The sequence below is a fragment of the Eptatretus burgeri genome, chromosome 6 (assembly GCF_056783735.1).
Source record: "Eptatretus burgeri isolate ZD-2024b chromosome 6, Ebu_testis_v1, whole genome shotgun sequence".
Lineage (NCBI taxonomy): Eukaryota > Metazoa > Chordata > Myxini > Myxiniformes > Myxinidae > Eptatretus > Eptatretus burgeri.
The window spans coordinates 56894706-56909178 of NC_140966.1; the positions used below are offsets into that span (position 1 = coordinate 56894706).

General features: G+C 41.7%; 1 protein-coding gene and 1 long non-coding RNA gene across 4 annotated transcripts in view; one reads left to right on the forward strand and one right to left on the reverse strand.

The window, feature by feature from the left end:
• Positions 1-10146, reverse strand: part of LOC147024841 (uncharacterized) — a 164028-nt gene extending 153882 nt beyond the window's left edge. The window contains exon 1 of the long non-coding RNA XR_015059225.1: positions 10091-10146. This is a non-coding gene — a long non-coding RNA (uncharacterized LOC147024841). The remainder of the gene's footprint in view (positions 1-10090) is intronic.
• Positions 1-14473, forward strand: part of LOC147024843 (interleukin-6 receptor subunit beta-like) — a 144431-nt gene that overhangs the window by 88902 nt on the left and 41056 nt on the right. For all 3 annotated transcript variants that reach the window (XM_085885152.1, XM_085885151.1, XM_085885153.1), the window contains 2 exons: positions 336-496; positions 9877-10031. In XM_085885152.1, coding sequence (XP_085741278.1) covers positions 336-496; positions 9877-10031 — 316 coding nt within the window. The remainder of the gene's footprint in view (positions 1-335; positions 497-9876; positions 10032-14473) is intronic.

The following is a 14473-nucleotide window of genomic DNA, read 5'->3' on the forward strand; positions in this document are numbered from 1 at the left end:
ATCAAATTTGCTCAACCAATCGTGCTGTCAGGGTGGGGGAACTTTGAGATTCTTCCTCTTCCTCTTCCTCTTCCTCTTCCTCTTCCTCTTCCTCTTCCTCTTCCTCTTCCTCTTCCTCTTCCTCTTCCTCTTCCTCCTCTCCCAATGAACTCTTTCCAATAAAGTCCCATATCCTTTTTCTCATTACTGCATGGGGTAAGATGTTCTGTGAACTCTCTTGTTTATTATGAAATTATCCATGACATAGCCAATGTCTTTGAATCTAATTGTTATTGTTATTTCAGGTATCATGAACAGGCCAGATGTGAGTTGTGCATTTATTGGTTGTGTGGCAGGATTGAGGGTGGGGAGTTTTCAGGGTGCCAGAAGCAGGGCTACCATGTTCTGTGCATGATGGTCAATCTAGCACCTACAATGTACGAGTTCTGCCTTGTGGCAAAGAACGAGTTGGGCATCAATGTATCTGATGTTGAGATGGTTTCTCCTGAGACCGTTGGTAAGTTTCTTCGGTTGAAATATGATGTTCTGTGATATTTGTGGTAATGGAAAACTTGACATTATTAACCTCCATTGGACTTCGTCCGAAAGGACAACCATCTCGTGTGTGCGTCTGCAACTATCTTGGACATGTGTGCCACGATTTTATCCATACCTGGCACAAAGACAACTCATGATGGTATACGTGTGCACGTCATCTTGTTTCGTGATGCGATCAAAGATGGCTGACTGGTGGCCATTTCAGTTGTAAAAACACCCGAGGTTGAAGAAGTCCTCAACCATTTCTCGGACATACATTTACCGATGTTGTTCAAACTTGGCACACAGACAAGGAATCGTGGCTTACATAAGCAACTCATTTTTTTTCGAGATCAGGTCCAAGATGGCCGACGAGCAGCCATTTTGTTACTTAAATGTGTCCCCCACCATTTCTGAGACATGCATGGTCTGATTTCTTTTCAAACATGGCACAAGCACAGTACACGATGGCATACACTTGCACCTAACTATATTTTGCTGTCTGATCAAAGATGGCTGACTGGTAGACTGGCGGCCATTTAGTTGTAAATAAATATGGGCTTGCCCTTTAACTCTGCACAGAAAAATTATTAAAACAATGTGGGGGCTGTGACATTTTATGTCTTTTTTTTTTTTTCCTCGTTACTCATTGTTTCTTCAATATACCAAGTATTTGGTTCATTAGGCAGAGAAACCTAGTTTAACCTCATCTAAACACTTAGAAACATGAGTATTTAATTTGTTTTGGATCAGGGCCAAATAATATTTTGGAACGTTCATTAAACTGATTGTCCCATCTGCATTAGTTTGGAAGCATTTATTATCCCTTGGTGGTATCCTCTCGAATCGATGACCAGCGAATAATTTTCCTTTCCAAATGTATAAGGGACTTCAAAAGTTCTTTGGATGACATACAATAATCCAAGACACACCAATATGTTTGCTTTTATTTGCAACATACATTTAATCAATGGGGCGAACACGTCCGTGTGCGAACTTCCAAAGTTTGGCGAAGTCGGGATTCAACCTGGTGCGTATTCGCAAATGTTAGTGTCCGCAAAACGTTCACATATGTCCGTGTGTGCAGAAAAAAAAATTCAACCAAATGTTTTCTACTGAAAAAACTGCCAACTTTCATCCGTATTCACCTTTTAAGAGCAATACAACAGAAAAGCTCTCAGGTAAATCAAAGCTCTCATAATAAATAACACCATACATAATTATCTCTTTAAAAATCAATATAGAAACGAGAAATGTTAATTGTTGATGGGTACTTTGCCACTACACTGTCCAATGTTTTATGAGGGATCCAGAGTGAAATAAATTTCATGTCATAATAACATGCGAGTCATTCGTATGGATACAATTACTGCAGCTCATTCCTCATTATGAGTGACTTGCATTGTTGTTGACATTGCTTATGGATGCCAATAAAGAAATTGGAGAGAATAAGAAGAATGTGATGGATTTGTGTAGGAATAACAGTTTTTTTTTCTATACAAGATTGAGGCTCATTGAAGAGTTAGATGACAGAGTAAAATGGCAACGAACTGAAAGTGGGGCAGTGGGGCAACAGTAGGACATGACGAGCAAGGGAATGCATGCAAGTCAATACCAGGAACTTCAACAAAAGAGTAGACCATTAGGCCCATCAAGGCTGTGCAATCATGCCAACATATTTGTACTCCCCATCCCCACTACTTCAAGAAACCTATCCAACTTAATTTTAAAGCTATCTACTGACTCTACTGTCACTACCCTTGCAGGGAGACCATTCCATGCATTCACCACTCTGAGTGAAAGACCTCTGCCTTACTACTGTCTTGACTCCCTTCTTTACTTTTAAAATGTGCCCCCTTGTCTTGTCAGTGTCCATTCTGCTGAAACATTCTTATGCACTTATTTTGTATGTACTGTAACCTTTATTTGAAACATCTCTATCATATCCCCTCGCAATCGCTTCCTTTATAATGTAAAAAATCCCATCTCTTTCAACTGGTCCTCATAGCTTAGTTTAGCTTGACCTGGAATCAACCCAGCTCTTCGCTTTGCCCCCTCATTCTCAGCTCTGTCCTTCCTCAGCTGTGGTGGCAAAAACTGTAAACAATATTCCAGATGAGGCCTCCCTAAATTCCTGTACAGTGTTAACACTACCTCTTTTGATTTATATAATTTATCCCCCAATGAATACAACTGAAAACCCAAGATATTATTTAAGTATATAAGGGGATTCATGCTGAAATATAATGAATATTTCAACTTTGTTGTTAGGAAACCATTAACTGTTTGGCAAAGAAAATAGATTTAATGGACTGCCATTGCAAACTAAGCATTAGCACACGGCATACAACAACTGGCTCTCTTGATTGGCCTACAACTGTCTTCATTATATAAAATAATATTTTTATATAATGAAGCCAGTTGGGAAAAGCACAGAAGTCGTTTTTTATTGGTTGTTGGCTGTCTTGATTGGCATATAACAACCGGCTAATTGCCACTTTATAGCTGCTGGTAGTGATGACCGGGTACCAATACGTCCAGCTTTGATGTAACCATTTTTTTGATCGGACACCTGACCCTGACCCATGAGGTTTTAAAAAAAATATTATTCATTATTCAATTGAATTTAGAATGTGATTGAAATACATTCAATTCAAATCAAATGGAAGACCAAATACGTACAGTCCTGCATTGGAGTAATCAGAAGGAACCCAAACAAGAAAAATGAAAAGATGAAGTCATCAGGAGGAACCTAGTTAGGAATTGCATTTCAGCTGCAACTCCTCTACCCTCAAACCCATCCAGGCACAGTGAAGTGAGCCTTGTTTCAAAAAAATAACAATAATCAAAAAACAAAAATAACCCATATCAAAAAATTAAATAATTCTGCCTGCCAGACGATGCATCCGATCAAGTTGAAATTTAAAACATGTAGTCCCCATCACAAGCAGACCTTAATATTGAAGTTTCATGTCGATTGATGAAGCGGTTCCAGAGAAAACACTATTTATTTATTTTTTCAATCCAATATGGCTGCCAAACCATGTCACATCAATTATTCCTGGACTAACTTGTACACCCATGTCTTGGGGAACATTTCTGTGAAGTTTCCCCTCGATCTGTGCAGCCGTTCTGGAAAATATTTTTATAGGTTTTTGGGTAAATCAAATATGGCTGCCCAAACCATGTGACCTATCATATGTGTAATGTTCCTCATGGATAGACGGTCACACGTGTAAAGTTTCGCCTCGATCTGTTCAGCCACTTCAGAGAAAAAGATTTTTGAAGGTTTTTTTTTTTTAAAACAATATGGCTGCCAAATCACGTGACCGGTGACGTCATCATTTTTTTATGTGGACAATTTTATCCCAACATAGCCCTCAAAAATTTTCATACTGATCACATGTAGTGTTCAGCATATGCAATTATGACATCATAATGAGCGCACCTTTGACATCATCAAAAAAATCACACTAATTCCTCATGAGGAATACTTACCGTGTGCCAAGTTTAAATTGTTTCCTTTGTGCGGTTTCAGAGATGGAGAAGTCCAAAGTTTTTCCATTTTTCCAACATGGCTGCCTCACCACGTGGCGAGGTCAGGTCAGGAATGGGAGCATGAAATAATTCGGAGATGGTATCACCACATCTCACAACACTCTTAGTACCAGAGTATAGTTCAGACATCAGATTGATCAGTTTTGGTGGCACCCAACGAAGACAAAGAATCCTCCAGAGGGTATCCCAATTCACTGGATCGAATGCTTAACAGAGATCAACATAGGCTGCAAGCAACCCCTGCCGAAACTCTCGTCTGCGTTTGGTGAGGACCTGAAGACCAAGGATACGGTCAAACGTTGACTGCTTTGGTATAAAGCCTGACTGCTCTGGACGCTGGTGCTGATGCAGATGGTAGCGAACCCGATCAAGAAATAGCCGAGCAAAGACCTTGCCCGGCACCGAGAGCAGCGTCACCCCTCGGTAGTTGTTGCAGTCCTGGAGAACACCCTTCCCTTTCCAGAGAGGGACAACAAGCCCCCTCTTGCAGTCAGTTGGGATGATGCCTGTGTTCCAGGCAGAGCACAGAACTGCATGCAACTACATGAGTACAGCATTTCCACTAGCCTCGAAGTTCAGCATGAATGCCACAGATCCCAGGAGCTTCACCCCATTTCAACTGGTTCACCACAGCCTGTGTTTCTACAAATGAAGGTGAATCACAGTTGATTGGAGGGTCAGCAATAGCGATAATAATACCCCTGACATCCAACTTAACAGTTGGTGGATCAGCCTGGTACAGCCGCTCAAAGTAACCAGCCCAGCAGGCCTTCTCTTTGGACTCCTCTGTCAAGAGTCCGCCACCCTCCACTCAAACTGCAGTGCACCGAGGGACGGGCTTGGAGGCACACAATGCGTGAATTCCCCTGTAAGCGGGACGAGAATCACCTGACCACATGTGATGCTCTACCCCTTCACAGCTTCCTCGCACATAGGCCTCCTTGTCCATCCTTAGCTCATGCAAAGTTTTATGCCTCAGCTCCCTCAACAGCTCAGCTCTGCCATTCAGCCTGGCCCTGCAACTCTGCGTCAGTGGTATCCAGTGTCCCTTGAGAGACAAAGTTCTCCTTTGCCAAATGGTGAGTTCCAAGACATCCACTGGTAACATCAAGGACGGTTGTCTTGAAGGCACTCCACAACTCTTCAGGATTCCCCAAAGCATTCAGACCTTACAAATCCCCACTCAGCTTGTTTCCAAACTCCTCAGCCACCCTCTCATCCTTGAGCTTGTCAACATCCAGCTGAGGCTAGGATGGTACCATTCTCACAGATTTAAGCTGAAACTTCAGAGTTGCTACAAGAAGCCTGTGGTCAGTATTGAGGAAATGAGCACTCAGGTAGACCTTGCAGTTCTGGATCATCCTCCAGCGACCATCAACGAGCACATGGTCAATCTCCTTTGCCACACCGTCGGTGTTGGAATACCTAGTCTAGCAATGAGCTTGTGGGCGCTGAAACCATGAACCAGCCACCTCAAGTCCATGACTTCTTCCAAGTGAAGGAACTTAGTGCTATTCTGGTTCACAGTTCCAGACCCATGGGGACCAACACATGTCTCATAGCCATCCCTATCAGTTCCAGTTGATGCATTGAAATCCCCCAAGACGAGAAGTGTATCTCGTCTGGGGCACTGATCAGCCAAAGACTCGAGCGTTGCATAGAATGTGTCCTTCACGGTGAGATCACTCGCCTCAGTCGGAGCATATTCCGCTCGTTAACTGGTGTTACCTCAATTATCATTGGAGTCAGCTTGTTGGACACAGCTACAGCAACCCCTTGGGAATGGTAACCATCAGAGCGGCCAGACTAACAGTAGGTGTAACCACCCACCATGATCTCGCCGCAATCCGGTCTCCGAACCTCAGTGAGTACTGCAATACCGATGTCCAAACGCTTGAGCTCTGATGATAACAGAGACAGGTGATTATGCTCTTAGGGATAGGGCATTCCAAGCACCCACCCGAATGGAGCACCTCAGGTTAACCCAAGGAGACCTCTGTCTGGTGGATAGCACCTCAGCACTACCCCGACACACACTACCAGAATCTGACCCAGGAAGGCTACCTTGTGGTTTTCCTCCTGTCATCAAAGATTGGGGGTCCCAAAGGCTTTGCCCCAATCCCATCATCTGGTGAACTGCCCTGCGGAGGGCAGCTGAGCAGGAGGTACTCCCACGGAGTGTGTTTTCACATATATATTTTTGTGCTTTTCATATGTTTTGCGGAATGAAGGGTTTTTCGGTGGCTGGAGTGCAAATCCTGCCACCAACCTCCTGATAAAAAGTAACCCAACTGCAAGAGGATGTCCACGGGCACAGTTGGGCACTAGATATGGATGACCGTTCGTTCACAAGGAGCTCCTCCGTCCTTTGGCAGGTTTTTTTTTTTCCTGCTTGGTTTCCATTGTACGTTTGATTTGAGGCTCAGGGTTGTATATAACACATATACTTGTAAATAAGACTTTTCGTCAAAAACTCAACACCTGAACCATCACACCAAATCGGTGGTTTCATTGTCTTCATCCAATCAGGTGAGTGAAATTATTCCTTTCACATTACATTTGCTTAATTAGCTTTGCCACCGAAGGTGAAGCAGGTTATGTTTTCACCCCTTTCTCTCTGTTTGTCTGTTTGTGTGCATGATATCTCAAAAAGTTGTGGACAGGTTTGGTGTGTGACAAGGCCGAACTGATTAGATTTTGGTGAAGATCCGGATCCGGATCTGACTACTCGAATTTTTTAAGTGATTCTTCACCAATGAGAGATTGGGCTAAAAATTATATATAACACGATACCTCAAAGTTGTGGACAGATTCTGATGAAACTTGGTGGACATGTTGGGTGTCTCGCAAGGATGAATTGTTTCGATTTTGGTGAAGATGCAGATCCGGATCTGGATACGAGAATTATTTAATTTAAAAAGTGATTCTTTACCATTGAGAGATAGGGCCAAAAACGATATAATACTATATAGCATGATATTTCAAAAATTTATTGGGCCCGATATGTTCTCGTGGATCAGAAATTACGTTGCGGAGGTATGCGCTCTACCGAGTGCCCTTCTCGTTTCATTGTGATATCTGCTATGTTGTCACTGGTATTTTACCATAATCACTCCCACAACGCAATGCATAAGACGGTATTCATCCTACCAGTACCTAGTATCTATTCATAATCAAATGTTATTATGTTGCCCAAGAATAAAATAAATACTGTACTAAGAATTAATTTGTTCTCCTCCTGAAAGCAAACTTTGCTGTGAGCAAAGCTCGGCATGGACACGGATTGCATTGTTCAAAGTGGACAATGTCCGTTTCAAATGCAGACATTGTAATGTTTGGCTGAACTAAGACTGCATGCTCTTCGTGTTAGGCATGTACTTGTCAAAGAGGTATATACGAGTACAATTGATAAGAAAAAAAAATTGCATCAATATAATGTACTTTGTTATCCTTTTACCTCCGCCACCGAAGATGAAAGGAGATTGTTTTCACCACTGTCTATCTGTTTGTTTATTGTTTGTTTGTTTGCGACTTGTGAAAATCTAAGATTTTTTAAGTATATTGATTGGTCACGTGCATGATTACTTGGCAAAAAAAGTTGTTTTTTTTTGACAACTATGTTGATCGCCTCCGTTTGTTTGTGTGTTTTTTTCTATTCGCTCACCTCCAGCCCAAACCGCTCAACCAATCGTTCTGAAATTTTCAGAGATTAATGTCACCGACTCTGCGACGGTCCCGCATTGAAGGTTCGTAAAATGCGATCGACCAAAAAGGTCTACATAGGCCAATAGGCCAATTTGAGACAAATTTTCAAAAAATCCTCAAATTTCATCTGATTGACTTGAAATTTGAACACAATTTGCATATCACGTCATTGCATTCAACCACCTATTAATTTTGAGGTTATCTTAGGTCAACATAGGCCAAAGGTCAACCCAAAATAGGCCAAATTTTTAAGTTGTTTCTAAAATTGTCAATTTTCATCCGATTGACTTGAAATTGGAACAGGATTTTCATATCAACACACTTGATTCAAACAATTATTTTTGAGGTCAACCTAGGCCATAAGGTCAACACGGGGAAAAGGTCAACAACTTGGGCGACGTTTCTAAAATCCTCAATTTTCGTCTGATTGACTTGAAATTTGAAGAACATTTGCATCTCAGGTCGCTGAATTCATCCCCATATTAATTTTCAGGTCATCGTCGGCCAATAGGTCAACACAGGCCAAATTTTTTAAATCCACAATTTTAATCTGTTTAACTTGAAATTTGAAGAGCATTTGTATGTCGGGTCGCTGAATTCAACCACCTATTAATTTTGAGGTGAACAGAGGCCATAAGATCAAAACAGGCCAAAAGGCTAAATTTTCTGAAATCCTCAATTTTCATCTGATTGACTTGAAATTTCAAAAGCATTTACATATCAGGTCATTGGATTCAACCACCTACTAATTTTGAGGTGAACTTAGGCCAAAAGATCAAAATGCCAATTTGGGCCAAATTTTCTAAAATCCTCAATTTTAATCCAATGAACTTGAAACTTGAAAATAATTTACTTATCAGGTCAATGGATTCAACCACCGATAAATTTTGAGGTGAAAATAGGCCAAAAGATTTTGGCTCGGGTGCAGCCCATCAGTGGGATACAAAATGTGAACTGTTCCACCTGGCAGAGGTATGCGCTCTACCCAGTAACGTTCTACTTTGCGCTGTTTTTCCAAGTGTCGCTCTCTGAGTGATTTTTCATTTGTTTGTTTGTCTGTCCGCTCTCCTACAGCTCAAACCACTCAGCTAATCATTCTGAAACTTCAGGAGATTGGAGCTACCGTCCCTGCAACGGACGATCGAATATCGACGTGAGGTCAACATAACCCAAAAGGTCAACATCGGCCAAATTTCTAAAATTGTCAATTTTCATCTGACTGACTTGAAATTTGAAGAGGATTTGTCTATCAGGAAACTGAATTCAACCAGGCAATTATTTTTTATGGTCATATTTGTTTTAGGGATTTCGTAAGTACTGCATTGTGCTCTGCATGACATCTTTCTTGTTCGTTACCTCCACCACTGAAAGTGAGGGAGGTTATGTTTTCACCCCTTTCTGTCTGTCTGTCTGTTTGTTTGTATGCAGGATATCTCAAAAAGTTGTGTACGGATCCGGATGAAATTTTTTGGAAAGCTTCGGTGTGTGAGAAGGACGAACTGATTAGATTTTGGTGAAGATCAAGATCTGACTACTGGAATTTTTTAAGTGATTCTTCGCCATTGAGAGATAGGACCAAAAACGATATATAGCACAATATCAAAAAATTGTGGATGGATTCGGACAGAAGTTGGTGGACACTTTGAGTGTACGACAAGGCAGAATTGATTCAATTTTGGTAAAAATCTGGATCTGCATCCGCATCTGGATCTGATAAAAAATTTTTTAGACATTCTTCACCATTGAGAGATCGGGCTAAAAACGACATATAGCATGATATTTAAAAAATGTCTTGGGCCTGATATGTTCCACTGGATCAGGCATTGCGTGGTTGAAGTATGTGCTCTACTGAGTGCCTTTATAGTTTTTGTCTGTGATGGACTGTTGTGGTGGCCGAGTGTTTTGTTTGTGAATGCTCCATGTATGTTCATTATACATTGCCACCACTCTTTATAGAAGCTGGACTTTGTAATAACTTTAAACTTTGATAAGCTGGACTTTGTAATAACTTTAAACTTTGATAAGCTGGACTTTGTAATAACTTTAAACTTTGATAAGCTGGACTTTGTAATAACTTTGCCATTTTTTGCCCACCAGTCAAACCATCCCCACCAGAGATTGTGCAGATCTTAGGTGACCCAGTGATGCCAGACTATCTTTTGGTGAAGTGGAAACATGCTCTGGCTCGCTCCTATTCTCCAATGTTGTTTGAGCTACGTTACAAACTCGATGGCACCAATCATTGGAAGACGGTTGGTAAAAGCACAGAAGTAGTTTTTGTTAGTTATATTATCATGGTTATAATTCTTACCGTTGTGTCACTGCATCCTGTCATCCGTTGTGTGGCTGCATCCTGTGGCGTGCAAGTTGTTGTTGAGTTCAAAAATAGTTCTAAAAAATCCTGGCTCTCTCTGGAATTCAGTTTTCTGCCAACCACAAACTTTGTTGGTCTCATGTATATTTGCTGCACCTCCCCTCCAACCCCTCTACTGGTGGTTTGTTTCATGAACCTTGTTTCTGTCACCACTGCATATTTGTGCATGTGAAACTTTGCTGCATATTGCATATATGCAATTTGTGATAGTGTTATGATGTTTGCAAAGGAAGCATATGTGTAAGATATGTGTATGAGTGGATAACCCAGTTACATGTGACTTTGAGTCCTCAACCCCTTTCGTCTTCAAGTCGTTAACCCCCACCCCCACTCTCAGTCCTGAGCCCTCAAACCCCTTCTGTCAACTCTGTCCCCACTCTATCCTCTCCTCCCCCTTTTTTCAAGTCCATAAACACCCCAACCCCAAGTCCACAAGCTCCCTCACAAACCCAATTCCTCAACCCCCCCTTCCCCCAAAGCCTAAACTCACCTTTTCAAACTATCTCCCTTCTCTGCCCCCACCCCACTGCAACTCTCTGTCCTCCACTCCCCCTTTCTTCTTCAAGTCCTCAATTCCCCCGTCCCAAACCCAAGTCCTCAACCCTTCCCCCAAGGCTATCCTCCCCCCCCCTTCTCCCAACCCTGTCACTTCTCTGCCCTCCTTCCCAACTTCAACCTTATATTCTCCACTCCCCCTTTTTTTCTTCAACTCCCAACTCCAAGTCTGCATACCCACCCTCCCAACTTCACGTCTGCATACCCCACCTCCGAACTCTAAATCTGCATAATAGTCACAAACTGTTAAGACTACGAAGGTTTCTCGGTGAAACAAATCAACGAAAAGGAAATTATTCGTTGGATGGAATTGACTGAATAATTTGTGGTTAAATAATTTTTTTACTTCTGCTAGGTGTGAGAACCAACCACTTTGAGATTATACACCACCTGTGAAACTTTGTGCTTCCACTCACACAAGGCATTGCCAGGGTGTTCTTTTGTACACTTCACACGTGCATGAAAATTTTGTGGAAGAATCGGTAATTAAGGAGTCCCAGTAATTAAGGAGTTTGTTCTGGAATTCGTTTCCAATCGAGTGTGGAATATGTGTGGAGATTGATATAAATGTCCTTTGACAGTATAACAGTCATGAACTGTTGAGACTGCTAAGGTTTCTCGGTGAAGCAAATCGACATAAATATAGTTATACATACATTGACAGAATTGACTGAATTGTGTGTGTGTGTGTGTGTGTGTGTGTGTGTGTGTGTGTGTGTGTGTGTGTGTGTGTGTGTGTGTGTGTGTGTGTGTGTGTACATATATATATATATATACACAGATTTTTTTTTGTTTAGCTCATGTGGAGCACAGTTCCGGGGAGCTTATGGGATCGTGCATCGTCCGTCTGTCCACAAACATTTGCAACTTCTCTGAAACTACACATATGATTTCGATGAAACTTTACCACAACCTTCATCACCCATGATGTACCAAAGTTTGTTCACACCATAAAAAAAAAAAAAAATCAGGCCATAAGGGAGTTTACAGGGGGCTTGCCCCCAAAACAGCAATTTGTTTCCTTCTCAGAAATTGCACATGCAATTCCGATGACTTGACAACCTTCATCACCTGTGATATATTAACGTTTGTTCATGACATTAAATAATCTGGGTATGGGGAGGTCTATTGTAAAGGGATTGCCCACTTACTCCGCAAAACAGGTATTGTGCAAAAACATTGGTATATTTTGCTGATTCTATACCACTTTGACTTCCTCCTCAGTATCATTAGTCTATCAGGTGAGCAGCCAGGTGTATTGCCCCTATATTTTTTACTTCTGGTCGGTGTGCGAACCACCGACTGAGCCGAAACACCACCAGTGTGTGCAACAAAAATGCACATAACTCGAAATGGCCTGAATATCCATCAGTGTTGTCGTCGAGTCCACCTGGTCCAAGTCTGAGTCGTGTGGTCTTAATCCGAGTCCAGCAGTCCCGAGTCCAAGTACGGGGCATTCTGAGTCCAAGTCTGAGTCGGAATCCTGTGCTAAACATGCACTGGAAAGCATAAAAAACAAACAAACAATTTATTTGTGTTTATTTATTTTGTAGATGAAGACGATGAAATATCAAAACCGACAAACATGTTACTTGCATCAAGATGTTATTCCACATTGCATCCATCTTTCTGTCGTTTGCTCATTTAATACAAATCATACATACAAATCGTTTATCTCTGAATTAACACCGTTTATATCAATTTTTTGGTGTTGATAGATAAATCGTTTAACACTTTAACTGTTTAAGTCGATGCATAATAAATAATAAAAATAATAGGGTTTTAGTTATTCTGCATGTATAATACGTACTTATATGGGTGTATGACGAATGTGAAATGCGCTTCACACTGCTCAAAAATGATTTTGTGGGATCAAAGTACGGAAGTTGGAAATACAATGTATGGATCATGATCAAGTACAACACATGTTCGGGATGCGGTGGGCCGATGCTCGAGGCCGAGCCGGGCAAGCTTCTTACGCAAAAGGGCTCTATGTTCGTTGCTCATGGTTAAGCAGAAAAGCATGATACAGTACAGTACTACTCAGGCACTCACTATTAGCACCATTCTGATCCGTTCTCTCTCCTTTGTTTTCCAACTTTAAATTACCGTGGTTAAAAGATTTTTTTTTCCCCTTCACTTAAAATGCAGAATGATGAAAATTAACATGAGGTCTTCTCTGAAACTAATTTTGTACTCACTGATTAGTAGAACACTATTGTAAATTTATAACTATAACTTACAATTATTGGATCAGTTAAGCAAGCTCACTTTGCTTTGTGGGCTCTTTGTAGGTGTCAGGTAAAATTTGAAGTACTCTCACAGACATTGACCATCTGGCCACTGGCAGCGCTACAAAATCGACGTTTCGCCATGTGTTTTCTCTTCTGTGTCTTGGAACACACAAACTCTTCTTGGTTGGCAAAAACAAACACAATTACATGAGAAATAGCAGATTTTACTTTTGCTTAATCTCGACTCTCAATAGTCGACAAATGAGAAGAAACAACTCAAAGGCTAAAGCAAGCTGCTGTAATGGTCGATGGGCAAGTGGCCACTTGATGTACCGGACTGACGTCGTCAGGTCATCAGCAGTCAGCGCAATGTGGAATTCCTTTTTTTTTTTTCATTATTATCGATTGGGTGCATGTTCACTTCGGTGTGGGATGGGTATTCGGTGTATAGCAATTCAGTAAGTTATAGTAACTACAAACTAGTAACTTACTACTAACTACTCTTTTCAGGGAAATAATCTAGAAGTCTATTGATCAGTAATGATTCTAACATTATATATTGATCTGTCGATCATATTATAGGGGGTGCCTACCTCTGGTCTAGATTTATGGAGTGTTACAGAGAGGAGTGGGGATGAGGGGATGTTAGATTTTAGCAAAAAATATCCTTAATGAATGTTTGAACAGCCCCTGAAAAATAAATCATTAGCAATCACACATCACGAACCAGCATTTAAAACCACAGTGTTTCACACCACCTGATGCAAAATGCTTGATTACTCTTTCGAAGCTTAATAATGTTTAGTTATTTAATATATTGTTACGGCTGTGGAAATTCGCAATGCACCATAAAGGGTCCTCAGGTGAGATATATCGATAAGTTCATGCGTAGTTAGCCCACACCTGTTGTTTAGAGGGAATATGTGTGATTCATTCGGGCTGCGATGCTTTGAGTTAGCCATTTTTCTTTCTCTATCGTTATTTTGGACCATTAAGCTGCCAACAACTCAAACACCACCACATTCACCTCTTTACCTCTACAACTCCATCCCGCAAACATCACTTCACCGCCATTCCCAAACGACGCCCGCCAACCACCAAACCACCACAGCAAACCCCCCACCACCTTCGCCTTTCTCCTTCCACAACCATCGACCCCACCACCAGTCAACACCGAATGTCGTACTGTCCAAAGCCGTTCGGTGATTGCTGCCGAACGCAACAAGCCGCGAGTGCAATGGATGCCTTTACGGGAGAGAAATTCAGATCAGGGGAGGTTCACCCCCCTTTTCCTCTGTCCAATGGGTGAGCGTCGGGCGGTGTGGCCCCGCCTCCAAGCGCGATGGATGTGAATTCCTCTCGGGAAGGAATTCAGATCAAAAGAGGCACACGCCCCTTTTTGCCACACCAATGGCTGAACAGAGGGTGGCGTGGCCTCGTCTCCAATCGCGTTTTGATCCTAAAATCTGCATACAGGCTCCTCCCCCGGTCTATAAAAGACGTGAGTCTGTGTGGAACTTGTGGTAGTAGT